The 15,757-nt window shown below is 37.1% G+C and overlaps 1 protein-coding gene across 6 annotated transcripts; it reads right to left on the reverse strand.

The window, feature by feature from the left end:
- On the reverse strand, positions 1–14,324 carry pdxdc1 (pyridoxal-dependent decarboxylase domain containing 1). 6 transcript variants are annotated; one of them, XM_029836466.1, is made up of 25 exons: positions 14,133–14,324; positions 12,244–12,336; positions 11,624–11,689; positions 11,404–11,490; positions 11,002–11,148; positions 10,376–10,565; positions 10,220–10,288; positions 10,064–10,142; positions 9,864–9,948; positions 9,527–9,575; positions 8,991–9,092; positions 8,722–8,847; positions 8,533–8,583; positions 7,668–7,742; positions 7,467–7,496; positions 5,571–5,631; positions 4,674–4,744; positions 4,096–4,201; positions 3,723–3,897; positions 2,922–3,040; positions 2,721–2,845; positions 2,222–2,314; positions 1,978–2,074; positions 1,719–1,817; positions 1–1,033 (listed from the first exon to the last, which is right to left on the reverse strand). In XM_029836466.1, the coding sequence occupies exons 2-25, from the start codon at positions 12,318–12,320 to the stop codon at positions 777–779; spliced, it is 2,436 nt and encodes an 811-aa protein (XP_029692326.1). In that variant the 5' UTR covers positions 12,321–12,336; positions 14,133–14,324; the 3' UTR covers positions 1–776. The 6 variants fall into 6 exon arrangements, with proteins under 6 accessions (XP_029692326.1, XP_029692325.1, XP_029692328.1 ...); XM_029836465.1 differs by having other exon boundaries at positions 11,002–11,151; positions 14,133–14,323; XM_029836468.1 differs by lacking the exon at positions 7,668–7,742 and having other exon boundaries at positions 11,002–11,151; positions 14,133–14,323.
- Between the last annotated feature and the right edge of the window lie 1,433 nt (positions 14,325–15,757).

Genomic DNA, 15,757 nt, shown 5'->3' on the forward strand with positions numbered 1-15,757 from the left:
TTTCTTTATAGGATATTAGTATCCTAGTTTCATTTTATTTTATATTCCATTTGGTTCTCTTATACAGGAACAAGAGACAGATTAACAAAACAACACCACACACTAAAATTTTGATGAATAAACAACACTACAGGTAAGGTGGGGAATTATGAATTTTAGGTAGGCATTACATTAAATGGAATTATCTTCAAAAATAAATACATTTCATGTGCAGGTTTGCTACTGATCTGTCCACCTGTTAAACAGAATCTTAAAGAAAACACAACTGAATCAGGTCGTTTTAACTGTGCTGATTATTAAAAAAAATATCCTGTTTTTAAGTAACTGTTCAGAGTTTTATTCTAAACATTTCTTTGAGCATATGGCCAAATAGAAGTGGCAGATTGAAAGATGGCTGTGGCCACATCATGAACTTATTAGCAAGTGAAGGCAACAGAAAAATACAATGTACAGTTACAGTTATAATAATAATAATAAAGGAGCAACAGTCCTTTGAATGGAAGCTACTCTGTCCTTCTGGGTTTTGGAGTGATTACATAGTATTAGAAAACGTGTTTTTCATTGCTGCTGTAGTATCAGTAGGATAAATATTATGTACAATAAGTCGACTCTTACTAATCTGAGTATCCTGAGGTGTGTTTTATTTTTTGTCACGCCTTCGCTGAGACAAGATCCTTTTCACTTTACCTCTTAAAGATTTAACCTTACAAAGAACACCCTTCATTTTTGTTATTAGGTTGTTTTGTTTTAGAAGGCTGAAAACAAAGATTGCTAACCTATCTCTCGCTGTGGTCTAATTCTTGGTCTTCCGGTTGCTTCTCCTCTGAGGAAACATGAACCTCTATCTGTGAGTCCACCTGTGGCGTGGCATCAGCTGCGATGTCATCCCTAGGTGCCGACAGAGAGATGGGTGGGTGGACACTGCTGCTCTGACTGGCACACCCATCTCTGGATGGCTCCTCTACTTGTGCAATAGAACTGGTTTCACTAAAGGAGTCGGTGCCTGCACTTACACGCTGAAATAACCTCTGACCTGTTGGGAAAGAAAATAAAGGTTTAACATTTTGGCTGGGGGGGAAACTCCAATATGATTTGGAACTAAACTGTTAAATTAAAGTGGGCCAAGGAAACATTTGAAATTTAGTGACATGTGATCTGGTGGTGGGGGCGTGGTAAAGAATAATGGGCGTAAAATGTTGAATGACAGTATGGCAACAAAGGCGGAGATAGTCCCTTAATCCTAAATGTAAACCATATACACATCTGTCGGTACTGGCATTTCTGAAGTCCTCACCCAAATTTGAAGGCAACGCAGCACACAGTTACAGCCTCTTCAATACTAAGGTTAATGTTTCTGAAAGAATCATATGAAGTTCCACTAAAACAAATTCTTACCTGCACAACAGCGCTTGTAGGTTAGTCTGGAGCAGAGCAACGCCAATACCAACAATTTGGATGATAAACTGTACATTTCGCCAGAATATTTTGAGCAAATGTTTGTTTTTTACTTTATTTTATTATTATTATATATTAGCTGCTACTAGTCGTTTTTAAATGGCATATTACAACATGTGTCAGGTTATTTATCCAGTCAATTCTGTGCTGTTACCAACATTACTTTGATCTTATACTGTATTATCCCTCAGAGGCATTTAGACAGACACCAACTGACCTTTGGGGGATCAACAATACTGGATGAACTTGCCAGACAAGCCTACCTGACAGCCTCTTTGTTGAAGATGTTGGCATTTCTTGTGGGAGTGGCCGGCCTGCCTGAGCCTTGGTGCTGTATGTTAACTCTGTGGAGTCTAGGGAACCTACCATTCAGGCACAGATATACCAGTAGATGTATTATGCATCATAAACAACCGCTGCAATACAAATATATAGATATTTACAGGTTTACAAGCAGAATGACAAAGCAGTCACACAATAGAATTTTGGTACAAAAAGAAAATATGTCCCACTAAATCTTACCTGCAACCAGATTGAAGGTCCTGCCCTTTATGGAGCTTTGAACTGGTGAGAACCAGTTTAAAACTGAACCAAACAGAGGAAGCTGTCTTATTACCCCCTACAACAAACACAGCAAGGAGATAAGACATCTGAAGGCAAAAGTCATATTTACAGTTAAATAATCTAATTTTCATGCATTATGTTAAGAATTGGGGTTCTTCATTTTAAAAAGGTATAAAATTATTTAGCAAATACACATGTTCACCTCTTCCATCAGCTTCTCCTCACTGGCCTTTTGCAGCTGCACTTCTGCCTCCAGGATGCCTTTCCTTATCACATCTGTCATGTTCTCTAAAAGCTGCATAAGAAAGAATCCTTCCGATTTACTAAAAGTTGCAATCCACATAGGCATGTCATTAATATATGGGGGGGGGGGGGGGGGGGGAAATCACAATTTAGCCCTTTTACTCATTTCACACTGAAATTAACATGTCGAAACGGGACTTTCTAACACAAGTCAATCCGCCTTTGCTTGGCATTTGGGCATTTTCACATTGCCAACAGTAGCGGGTCTGACCTCCCAATGAGAGGGAATTTTTTGTGCCCTTAGATCTTGTAGATCTAGTTATGGCAATCTTTTCTTGTTTTTGGTAACTGGCAGAGAGTACTATACATTTCAGGTCCACTTTTCTTTGCAGAATTGAGTAAATTAAGGCACTTTGGAGGTTTTTTTTAAGATTCTACAAGATGAACAAACTAGTTACCCTTCCGCTTTCCTCGATGTCTCTCCCAATGGCACCTATCATATTAACCAGCTCGATAATGTCAACATCCTCCGTGACCATGCCAACAAAGATGCAGTCATCGGTTTCTGTTGAAAACTCAGGGCCTGGGCAGAAAGATCGCGGTGATAAAGGCAAATTAATGTACTGAAACATTGCTTTTCAGGAAATATTGGTACCTACCTGTAGAGAATGTGATTTCAGTGTCAAACTCTTGTAACTTCTTTAGCAGCTCAGAATTGATTTTCTTTACTCCCTCTTTTCTCCTGCTCTCATCTATTCCATCAATCTGAGGCTCGTACCTGGATACAAAAAAATAAAAGCTTTTCCCAGAGTGCAGAGCAAATTATAAGGAAAAAGAAGTTGATAACTAGAAAGAACAAATATGACAGGTGGGACTTTTGCTGTATTTACATCTAGCTTAGAGACTTAGATCTATGCAATGAAGCAACAAATGTAAAAAGAAATGTAAAACAATTGAAACAATATTAAAGCTGGATGCAAGATGTGCTCTTCAGCAGGCCATTGACACAATTTATGCCTCAAGTCATGCTGTGGTAATTCATGCAGAATACTGATTGAATTTATTGAAATGAATGGAAAATTCTGTGAAAAACACCTGTACTCAGCAGCATATTTCGCTGCAAATTATGGATCGTTTGTCTCTACATAAATATGGAACATGCACCGCAATACAAAATTTAGTTAATCATGTAATGCAGTCATTTTGTCCAACAAAAGAGCATCTCACTTCATTTTAATCCACGTTATACGAGGTCAGCATGGTTCAGTAGTGAATTTCTTATGTGCCTAGTACAGCTCGCATTGAGTTTGTCAATCAAGAAATAACTTGTGTTCTAAAAGGCATGATTGTTCTTTTGTATCAATATTAAAAAAAAGGTGAGCAGCTTTTATTTTATGAACTGTGTCCTGGGGAAATCCTGTGATATTGTTATCATAAATTTTGTCACTGAACATCCTTACCGGACAGCACCAAGTCCGGGCCAGCTAAGCTCCTCCACATATATGAGTGATGGAGAATGTCTGTGGACTTCCTCTCTGAAGTCCTGCCTGAGGCTCAGCGTGGAGCTCATCACAGACACCAGCTCAGACAGCTTCTCAACAAGGCTATCGATGTCCTCCTGTTCTGTCCCTAAAACTGGACAGGAGGACATCCAAACCACTTCAATACACTTTCTTTGTATATCACATTTCCAAAAGCATAAAAGTTTAACAAAAGTGCTGCAGAATTTTTATATCACATTTGAAACTAAATTTAATTCATGTTTTAATGTTTAATGTGAAAATTCAATATAGATTTGTAATTTAACAAGACCAAAATATTGTTTGTGCTTACCTGCAGCAGTCAAGAGAGGACTAAATCGTACACATGTACCCTCGTCTTCAAGTTCTACCACATCTACACCACTGGTGGGAACAAGCTGGATCAGCCTTTCACCAAGCTGCATCCAGGGAAGATTTTCATTTTTAAAAAAATTACAAAATTCCTCAGGGGAAAATAGTTGATAGTATACATAAAACATGTCAACACATGCCTATATCTATGTCTATATAGAACTTTAACTTAAGTTTACTAACAGTACAATACATGCCCATATCTCTATAATAAGGAGTTTGAGATTGCAAATGGGTCCCATAAAATGCAGCAGTAGGAGCCTCTAACGCTCTTATTTAATCTATACTGAGCTGATAGTCAAAACCTTCCAAAGCAGCCTGCATTGTCAAGCAGAAAGAGGCAGCATTAAAGACAGAGGAAACCTTTTGTGACAAATATTATAAAAGAAATATGTAAGTGGCACTGAAATGTTTTACTGTAAAACTGTGCACACTTGTAAATACTATATACAATGACAAAAATAACTACCGCTGTCACACCTGCACATAGTACTGAAGAACTTAAGAGAAGTGCCTCACCCATTTGTTAAAGGTATCAAGCACATCCTTTTCCCCAGCACAATAACCTTCCACTGACCCTCCATTGGATTCTAAAAAATGAAAAAGCAATAAAATATATGTTAGTGACGTCAATATGTTGAATAATATATGGCATGCTTTTTACTTTTTAACACTTGCTTAAACTGATATGGCTCTTCTACTAATTTCTCTTTATCTTAATCGGGACATTTTCTTGCAGTATAAGCAACCAAAAATAGTATTGTTTAGAAAGTTTCTGTTAGGTATGTTACCTTAATGTGCCATTACTTTAAAAAGCTTTTTCCATGGTAACTATCCATGGTTTCCATGGATTCTATTTATATAGATTTGCATTCAGGACAGTAGTTCTGCTCTTGTTGCAATACTAAAATAAATATTGGAATCATTTATGTCTGCAACTTTGAGGAAGGCTAGGGGTGAAACTATTGTTTAAAATTATAGGTATTTTCGTATTAGTAATTTCCTAAAAATTCTTTTTTAGATAGATTTTTTATTACTCTTGCTCTCTCTCATCATACACACCCTACATGAACACACTTGCAAATATATGTCCCTATCCACATATACATTTTGTATGAAAATCCATATAAATATAATATGTACCTACCCTATATACAACTCTATAGCAGATACGAATCAAATGGCAATTTTAACGATTTGTTTATATCTCCATTACACACATGGTTAATACACTTGCTCTTCCATATATTTTTATATATACTCAGTTGTATTTTTTTCTAAAAAGATTTATGTTTTTCCTTTGTTTTAATGCTATATCCAAAATGTTCATTACGTACATCTGCATTTTCTGTAACAATAAAAATACAAAAAGAAAAAAACTTATATAGATTGAAAAAGGGTGAGCGTGACCCTTACCAGCACTCAGCTCCGGACCAAACCTGAACAGAACAACAGGGGAGCTCAGTTCATCTTCTACCTGTTGGACACAAAAAGATGCAGATCAATCATTTCACAGAAAACAAGTGTGTTATCGGCTGCATGATATGAAAAAACGAGTTTGTTTAAAATAGTTATAGTTAATAGATTTCTTTCTACACTATCTTCAATCCACACATTTTCAGTTGAATACAGTGAAATGTAAAGAAATGGATGAAACTTGGTGCCACCAACACATTGTAAAGTTAGGACAGTCTACAGACATTGGTCAGACTTTTGTCATTCAGACCAGCAGTGCAAATCAATACAAAATTCTGTCCATTTCGACTCAGCAGCAGGGACATTAAAGAATAAAAACAGAGTACACTGTTGTTACCCATACTTTTCTTTTTCCAACACCATGTATATTTGGCCCCTGATGGCACAAGAGGTAGATTTTTTTGAAATCCTTAAATGCATATAGTATAGATCGCAGAAACAATAGCAATTTTACACAATTTTTTAAAACAACTTTTAGCAGGGAAAGATTTAATCACCGATCTACTTGCTTGAGTGTGTAGCTCAGACAGAGGAGAACACAACAATAAGTATCTCCATGTTAAAAGAGTGAAACAGACTCATTTCTAGTCTGACCAAAGCTCTAGCTCATTAGCGAAAGTTGCAAATTGATACCTAATCATAGATAGGTAAATCTTTGAAACCCAATTATAATAAATTATTACCAGTTAATTACACAATCAGCATTCTGTCAGTATGTTCTTTCATTACACCTGTCCTGACATGACTGAAATGTGTTGCTGCCACCATGCTCATGCTACACAAATATTTTAAAAAACCAACACTGTAGTGAGAGATAACATTAAATATGGGGTATTCCCACTGTTTTTAACTGATTAAATATAACAATGGACCTGGACTCAATCTCTTAATTGTTTTTCAATGGCACCATTTCATATGGAATTTGACTTATACAGCATTTTGGAAGTGGTGTAATGAGATTCAATGTAATCTCTTTTTACCAATGCATGACTGAACAATTACCTTTTCCAGTAATAACAACATGAAACATGCAGCACAGGTAATGACACAGACAGCACCTGAACATCTCATTTATTTCTCACTGTGATGGTAGGAATCTGTCAGTTAACTAGAAATATGTTTAAAAATAAAAATTATATATTTCTTAGCTGACCTAAGCAAAGTCAAAATAAGTCAGAATTTATTTCAATTCCATGTTGCACAGAGTGTTTGAAGAGAATGTAGTCAATCAGTGATGGTGTTCAGATGAGTAGCAAAGGCAAGCATCATGCTCGGGTAGTGCTGAGATGACAGCTAGAGAGTTTGGAGTGCCGTTGATGTGAGGGTCATGAATAATTTACAAGGTTAATTTATTTACCCATAAAGACAAACATGTTAACACCCCATATGCTTCATCTTATTATCTGAAATTGCAAATCCAGTTGCCATTTCACCTAATTCTGCCTTTACTTACACATACAGTATTGTACATGCATCAGCAAAGTAGATTTACTTTGAACTAAACAAGATTTCTTTCCAAAAAGAATGGAAAACAATGCATCACTGAACACAATATCTCTTTATAAGGAAAGATTACTGTAAACAAAAACTCATTAATATGAAACTAGACCAAAACCAGCCCCAAAATGATTGAAAGTAGTTTAAAACTGCAAATATTTTAATCATCTCTCACCTCTAGATTAACTGCTCTACATCTCAAAAGTCATGTTTAGACAAAAACAAAACAATCAATGCAAGGAATTCAGATACATAATGACACATAATTATTCATGACCCTTGTATTTCCACCACAGGTGACTCAATATGATGAATGTGTAGAGGCATTCCCTGAAGTACCTCAAATAACATGCCTGAGTGGTCCACATCCTAAAGAATTAGGAAGAAGTGAACAGTCCATCAGCCAATGAAGACCTAAATAACCGCTGTGCTGATGTGAGTGAGGAGGAATGGTGGGAAAGAGTGACAGGAAGAGGAAAAGAGGTGAGGAAAAGGAGAGATGAAGCTGGTGGAGACAGATAGAGGCTTGGTCCCACCTACAATAGAGAGCATGAGAGAGCCCAGAATGTCCCGAAGTGTTGCCCCAGAAATGGGCGGAATCGGCCGCACCTTGCCCTGGAACCAAGGTAACCCACATGGACTATAACCACAGCCACAAATACACAGAAAACACTCACACAGCTCATTTTCATCTGTATCCAGCTGGTACAGTGGTGCTTAATACTAAAGATTTTTTAGAGGAGGTTAAATGGAATCTTGCATGAATCTTTATGCAGCTGTGAGTACCACTGTTTGAGGATCACCATATTGATTGTTCACTAAATCCAGACACAAGAGTGTTAGTCAGGAATGGTACTCAGCCCACTTTCCACATTTTAGCTTAATGGCTTTAGTAGGTGCCAGTGAAGAAGCGTTCAAACTTCAAGGCTGGACCCTCAGTAAGTGTATTAGTATCAACCCTGGTTTTACCATAATCAAAGCTTCACTTAGAGAGATCTCTGTCTCAAGCACATCCTAAAAACAAGAAAAGATTTTATTTTCAACAGCTTCATGTGCTCACTTTTGATATGCCATCTTCTGTACTCTAAAAAAAATTGCATCTCTTCTGTGGAAATAAATACAAGCAAATCTAATGCTTTACTACTCATTCACACCAGTGACACGTGAAAGACAAAATGGAGCCTTCTTAGAGCTTAGTTTTGAAGGCTCAAAATTATATCTTCTATTTGATTACTAAAATAAACCTCATTAGCATGATTATTTTTATGTGTCCTATTTTATTTTTACTATAAAATCAAATTAAAACAAATCAAACAGCCTTAATTTCTACCAATGTATGGTCTTGGAACTAATTGTCAATAATTGATTTCTACATTGCTCCAAAGGATAATTAAGGTATACCTACCGATGTTCTTATGAAGGCAAGTGTTTTTAGCTTCTGCAGGAGATGATGACTCTAGAGGAAAGATATATAAAAGGTGAAAATAACAACTTCATATCTGATAAGAAAATTATCTAATTAGTTTCAAAACACAAATGTGAAACAATACATAGCAATACTGTAGTAGTGTAGGGGAATTTAGGAGATGCACACCAGACTGGTAGCGTGTTTGATCTTTTGCACAATCCCATTGTGACCGAGGTACTGCAGGGAGAGCCAGAGAGGCAATGCTCGCAGTTTCGCTACCGGCTGGCTGGATGTCAAACCGGCTGCCAGTGACTGAGAGGAAAAAAAGGGGAAACGACACAAAAAAATATAATGCAGAAATAAAAAGATTCTCACTCAATATAATAAAATATTGGTTAGATTGAAGTTGACTGTGAGTATGACTCAGTAACAGTGAACTACTCATATGTCCCTACTAGTGCTGGGTCTTCATGTCTGTAGAGAGTCACAGCTGTTACAGCTGGCAGTCCAAGCCACTGACCAGGCGTCAGAGTCATACTGTCGCATCTGGTGGCTGCCTGGATGAAAATTATTCAGAAATGTAAATTACAACTGCACTACACATGACAAACATGACATAAAACAGCCAATAAAAGCAGGAGCACAAATACTTTCTTTCATGTTGAACACCCATAAGCTGTCATTGCTCACACTGAAAACTCATGATATCAATTACAACTGGTAAAATTTTACAATGGAGTTTTCATTTTCAACTATAATGACTAGATTCAAACCCACTATTACTGCAATTTAAGTGATTTAGAAATACTTATACTGTAGCTTCGTAAAACCAGTCATAAATAAATATTATTCACTATAACATAGGGATAATTCTTTTTTCATGATGTTGATTTTGTCAGATACTAGAAAAGTCAAGATTGTTCTAAAAACGAAAATTTCATGCTGCATAAGTGCAGCAGCCTTTATGCAGTGTATATTAGCCCCTCATTACCATAATTGTAGAGTTGATCTCAGCCAACACCAGGGTGGCCAGATTGACCCTAAAGAGGAAAAGCACAGACAATTTAGGGACACAGCTTTGACAGAAATGAATCCAGTTAGCAATTAGTCTGGCAAACCAATAATTAAAAATCAACTTAAACAGTAATGTTATTTTTTGTCCCCAATTTCTTTATTAAATGGACGACAATCATTTTCACGTGTTTTTTAAAGTTTTACCTGCAAATTTGGGGATATAAGGTTAAGTAGTTGAAATGATACCTGCAAGTGTCGTCTATACTACTGTATATCATAAGTATGATAACATTATAATAAACATGTTGACCCACCCCTCCACATGGAGCCACATGTTGTACTGTTCACACAGGTCCTTGAGACGGCCCAACTTGTCTGTATGTCCTGCCCCAGGGGTACCTGGAAAAAATATACAAAAGACTTGTTTTAGCTCAATAACAAGGATATTATGATCCAATCAATCGAGAACATTACAGATGACAGCAGTAATCAAATATCTGGAGCAAAACTTTACCTGCATTGGCGATCAACAATAAAGGAAGCTTCCCAGCTTCAATGTCCTCTTTGATAAGTTTGTCCAACAAGGCAACATCCTGACAATAACAACCTTAAATGAGTTGAAATTGTTCTGACACATCTGAATGTCTACTTTAAAAAGCTAATTTCCTACCATTTGGTGCTGGGATCCAAAGATGGTATTACAGGGGACTGTGCACAAACTGGACAGAGGCAGGCCAAGCTAAGAGCACAGAAAACAATGTTATAATAATTTTCTTTTCTGGTCTGAAAATGAACTTAAATCTTTACATTTTCATTCTCTACCTACCTGACTGCACAGATGTTGTCCCAGACCTGATCTGCCAGAGGCACTATGGTAGATGACCGGTTGTTTAGAGGTGAGTGAGGCATAACCTTCAGAGGCGTATTCTTCATACCGAGAATTGATCACCAGTCGGCACACTTTGACAAGACCATCCCTGTCGTCCTCATGAAAGGCGGCAGAGCTGTTTTCATATCTAACAGACAGTTTAGATCTCAGTCTAAAGACCTTGATGGGATGAACTGGATTCATTTCTGTCAAGCATCCTATTATTTTAATACATCTATATTAAAATTTCAATATCTAAATCAGCAGTGCTCAAATCATTTTAAATAGCAAACAAAAGAAGATACATTTCTGCACTTTTATGTATATATCAGAAATTTATGGAATCTTTTAATTTAATGAAATGTATAAAATATTCCTAACTTGCATATCAGTAGCACAACAGAAACTGAAAAAAATGTAGCCAGTTAAATTAATAATGTTCTACAAAGACCAAACATCAATTTAAATCTTCACTTTCTTTAGCAAGTTGTTTTCATTGACACTTCCAAATGTACATATAACTTTGTTTCTACAACGGGGGCCACTAAAATCCATTTGCTCGGGGCCGTTTTACGGGGTTGTACCTGAACAGCCTGCAAAGCCACAGTGTGGTGTCAGACTGGATACGAGTAGTCAGCTTCCGCAGTCGCTCTCGGTCCAACACAGAGATGTAGGCTGCCAAGCTGTGACCCAGCAGGGCCATGTGAGCCTGCTCACCCACATTTTGCATCCTGCTGGAAATATCAAGTAGTATTTCTGTCATACCACACACTGTCCAATCTTGTATTTTAACAATAGAAGTTTAAATGATACAAAGTTCAATCAGGTATTTTGTTGAAATAATTCCTCCATAATTCCTCATTCTGTTTTAAAATTAAGGGTAAATGAAATGTCTGCAGCACTACATCATGGCTTCTTATGTGAAGCCACATCATAATTCAAATCACTAAATGTGATTGTAAATAGTACTATTTATTTTAAACTACCATTGGCTGGTTTGGTCCTTTTCCTCGTCCTCCTTTTCATGGATCAGGTTGTGTACAAGATGCAGTATAGTAGCAACATCCTGACCGCTGCAATCGAGACAAAGAGTCAAATGCGTAGTGCCCATTCCCTTGGCACATTTCTGACAACTCAAAAGTCCTAAAACCATTGATAAATCTGTTAATTAACACCAAAACAACCAACACAGTGCATGTATCTTACTCTCCCTGCAGGGGTCCAGGGATGCTTCTGCTAAAGCTCCGCTTCTCTGTTTCATCTTCCAGGGCTCTATACACAAAATGTATAAACACGCTTTCAATTAATATATAGTGACATCATGTCTTATGTGCATGCCTGTTGTCTCAGATCTAGATAGATTTTCAGCATTTTCTCACAATAGGGTTCATCATGTGAGAACATGTTCATGTTGTAATTTTATTTCTAATTTATTCTATATTTATGTATATATGCTTATAATGCTTATAATATGTATATATTATATTATGTATATATTATATATATGCTTATAATATATGCTGTATATATGCTTATAACATTCTAATCTTATCTGTATTTATTTTTTTCTGTCTCTTTACTCTGCATACGCTGCTACTATAATTCAATTTCCCCACGGGGATGAATAAAGTTCATCTTAATCTTAATCTTAATCAGTAATTGGTTTGATTTATTTTTCACATATCTATTATGAGTCCGAGCTACACAAAATGCAAATTGTCAGGAGACATTAAACTTCTGCACTTCTGAAAACAGTGTCTTCTGCACTTTGTCAAAGCACTGCATAAATAATCATTTTCTGAATTGAAAGAATAAACACAATTTACCTGTCTCCATTTCCCAATATTCTCATGGCTTCGCTCAGATTCTTCCCAACTTGCATCAACGTAGAGTCCACCATCATTTATGCCGTGTGTGTGCTGAGGGGCATTTTACACACACACCCACACCCACACCCACACACACACCCACACCCACACCCACACACACACACACACACACCCACACACACACACTTACTTGAATGTATGGGTACCAAATATTTAACCAAAATCAGAGCAGCCAAATAAATACATTTTAAAACAAAAATTCTCTTCTGAACTGTATGTATATCTTTAGTATATCTTTGTTGACATTGAATTATGTTGACCAGGTTAATATTCAACATCACAAAGATTACCTCATTCTTCTATCATTACAGGTAATTTCACTCTATTCATAATTAATTTCACTCTGTGCAATCTATTCAGTGACACTGTAAAATTCTTATTAGTGTTTAACAGAGCCAAACCAGTTTGACTGCACTGACTTGAGACAAGTTGCATTTAGTAGCACACATAAAAACAGCCTCCAGCTAGAAGTAACAATACGGAGCAGACTGAATTACAGACTAAATCCTCCAGAATCAATATATTCTATTATTGTGACCATATCGCTGTTGTGAAGAGTGGGTGCTGCTGCAAATTGCTGGGTTCGGGACAGGCTTAAAGTTTACCTGAACAGATGTGAGACTTAGAAAGAACAAAGCTAATGTTTGCAGACTGTCCCTGTAACATTTGTTGACTCCTAATGTTTTTTTTTTACCTTGCATACATGGGTGAGTACATCCTGGTAGCAAAATTAACAAATACTTCCACATATAAAGTAAGTACCAAAAATATAACAAAAATAAATAGAAATAACAAAAATTGTTGGACCTTGACATCAATATACACTTGCTGGCAAACTTATAAGGCACATCTTATTAGTAAAAGGTTGGACCCCTTTTTGACTTCAGAACCACCTTAATTCCTTCTGGCATACTTCAAACAAAAGGTGTTGGTCCATATTGACAGTGACACACTGTATTTGCTGCAGATTTGTCAGCTGCACATCGCTGATGTGAATCTCCTGTTCTACCACATCCTAAAAAGCTCTATTGGATGGAGATCTGCTAAATGTGGAGACTGTTGGTGTGCAATGAATTCATTGTCATGTTCCAGAAACCTATTTGACATGTTAAAAGCTTTGTGACATGGTGACTTATCCTGCTGGAAGTAGCCATCAGAAGAACGGTGTTCATAAAGGGATGGACATGGTCTTCTGCTGGTGTAGCCCACATTTGTCAAGGTTTGACATGTGCATTCAGAGAGATCATGGACATAACTTGGTTTTAACTTCAAGTTGTCTTAACAACATCTACATGCCTAAATGCATTGACTTGCGGCCAGGTGATTGGCTGATTAGCTATTTGTTAACAAGCAATTGAACGGGTGGCCGGTAACTGGATATATTGTAGGCTGTGTGTGTGGAGCGTTTCCTATTGTCCCCTCAACGTGGAAGATGGGGAATCATCAAAGGGATCATAAATTAAGTTGCGGATCAGGATGTAGCTAGGGCGGATCCAGGACTTATTGGTCTTTAGTGAGGGAATGCGGAGGTGTGCCGACTGCCCTTTATGTCAGCAGAAATTGCAGAATCGGCTTCAGAAAACATCGCATGACACACGCGTGACAGGTGCACCGCTGACGGAGAAAAAGCGAAATCTGTCCGCTTCACCGGTTGTTCGAAGCGCTGCAATGTCACCACTTAGCGCAATGTCATACTTTTAAAACAATATTGGTTTCCTCATAGGTCCCACAGTCCGTGAGAAATGCCAAACCCATGCGATGTGCCTTCCTGTCACAGCGGCTAGCTTAACAAACTGACCCACGGCGAGAGACCGAGCTCGTCTTACCTTCACAGCACACCGCCGTCAGCTCGACCTGCTCTTGAAAGGGACGCAGCAGCACCGCCGTCCGTTCCGCTGACGTCCACTCTTAGCAAAACGCACTGACACTTTGAATTTGACACGTATTTAAAACACCGACTTCCTCTGACTGTACTAACGAAACCGGACAGTTTACTTCCTGGATTGGCGACGCGTGTTCCACGTTGGCAGCACCTACGTCACACCCACGAACTGACCAATCAAGCAGCAGTATAATTCATAATTAACCTAAATGACTGTTTTTAGGAAATATAATCGATACTTCGTGACATTGTCTATGCATTTTTGTTGTAAGAATGATGTATATATTACGCAAAAAAATTGTTGACTTGTTTCAGACACTTAAGACACTGAAACCTAATCGGTTAATCAATGTATGAAAGCCTATGAAAAACTATAACACGGCTTATTACAATTCTAAACAGCATTCCAAAGGATAAATCTCAACATTTGTTCCTCCAGACATTCCATACACATCTAGTATATTTCTATATAATTGTGTGGCAAAGTGCAGATACTTGAAATCCCTAAAATGCAACTATTCTGCACTAAATTGTTAAAAGAAATAAGATCATATCCCCAACGATCATTTTTGCAGCTATGGTCAGCTGATTCTGTGGGGGTGTTTTAAGAGACTTACAAAAACCCAGTTTTGTTCTTTAACCCTGGCAATGAGTGCAATGTTTTAGTGTGTATGCTTTCAATGTTTTCATATTTATTGTTTTTGTAACTTGTGTATATATATATAACTATATCTAATGATAAATCTCACCTACTGTCAACAGATGCAACAAAGGATAGGACATGATAGAAGAGTTAAATTTTATAACATAAAAAACAACAAAACTTTAATTTGGAGCACATTAAATATTATCCCCAGTTTAAATTAACAACAACAAAGTTCTACTAAATTAAAAGCCATTTTCACCTTTAACATGATGGTGATTCTGATACATACACATACCATATAAACAACATATAAGGGATTAAAGAAAGCCACACAATGTGCTTATAACATATTCATTTAAATTATAGTTCACATCATTGACCTTAGACCTAGACCTAAAAGCAAAACTGCTTGCATTTATGACGCTTACCATCACTGCTTAGCAGCATTATTCGAACGCAAAACCCTCTCAAATGAGGCCTCAACAATAACTACCGGTACATATGCATTTATTTAAAATTTCACATAAATCATCTTATAAGATATACAAGATACACCTGATGGCTGCATTACTTTGTGCTTGGGTCTAGTGAGCACAGGTTGGATTTATACGTTTGAGTACATATGTTCAGTCTGGCCTGTTGCCATGGCAAAGTGTACCTTACAACAGCAGTTGAATTTTGGTTGTACGACATTTCATTTTATTTGAGGATGGTGCAAAATGGACCTATATGTGACACTCACACGCAACAAGTAAGAGTCTGCTTTTATTTTATTGTCACATCAACGATTTATTTCTATCTCCGAGGCAGGTAAAGTACGTTACACATTCAACACATAAAGCTTAAGTTTCAAAATTTGTGGCATTTGCTACCACTACAACAGTTGTATTTTTATGGAGAGAAAAAGGCTTCACTGTCCTCTT

Source organism: Takifugu rubripes, chromosome 5 (genome assembly GCF_901000725.2).
Source record: "Takifugu rubripes chromosome 5, fTakRub1.2, whole genome shotgun sequence".
NCBI lineage: Eukaryota > Metazoa > Chordata > Actinopteri > Tetraodontiformes > Tetraodontidae > Takifugu > Takifugu rubripes.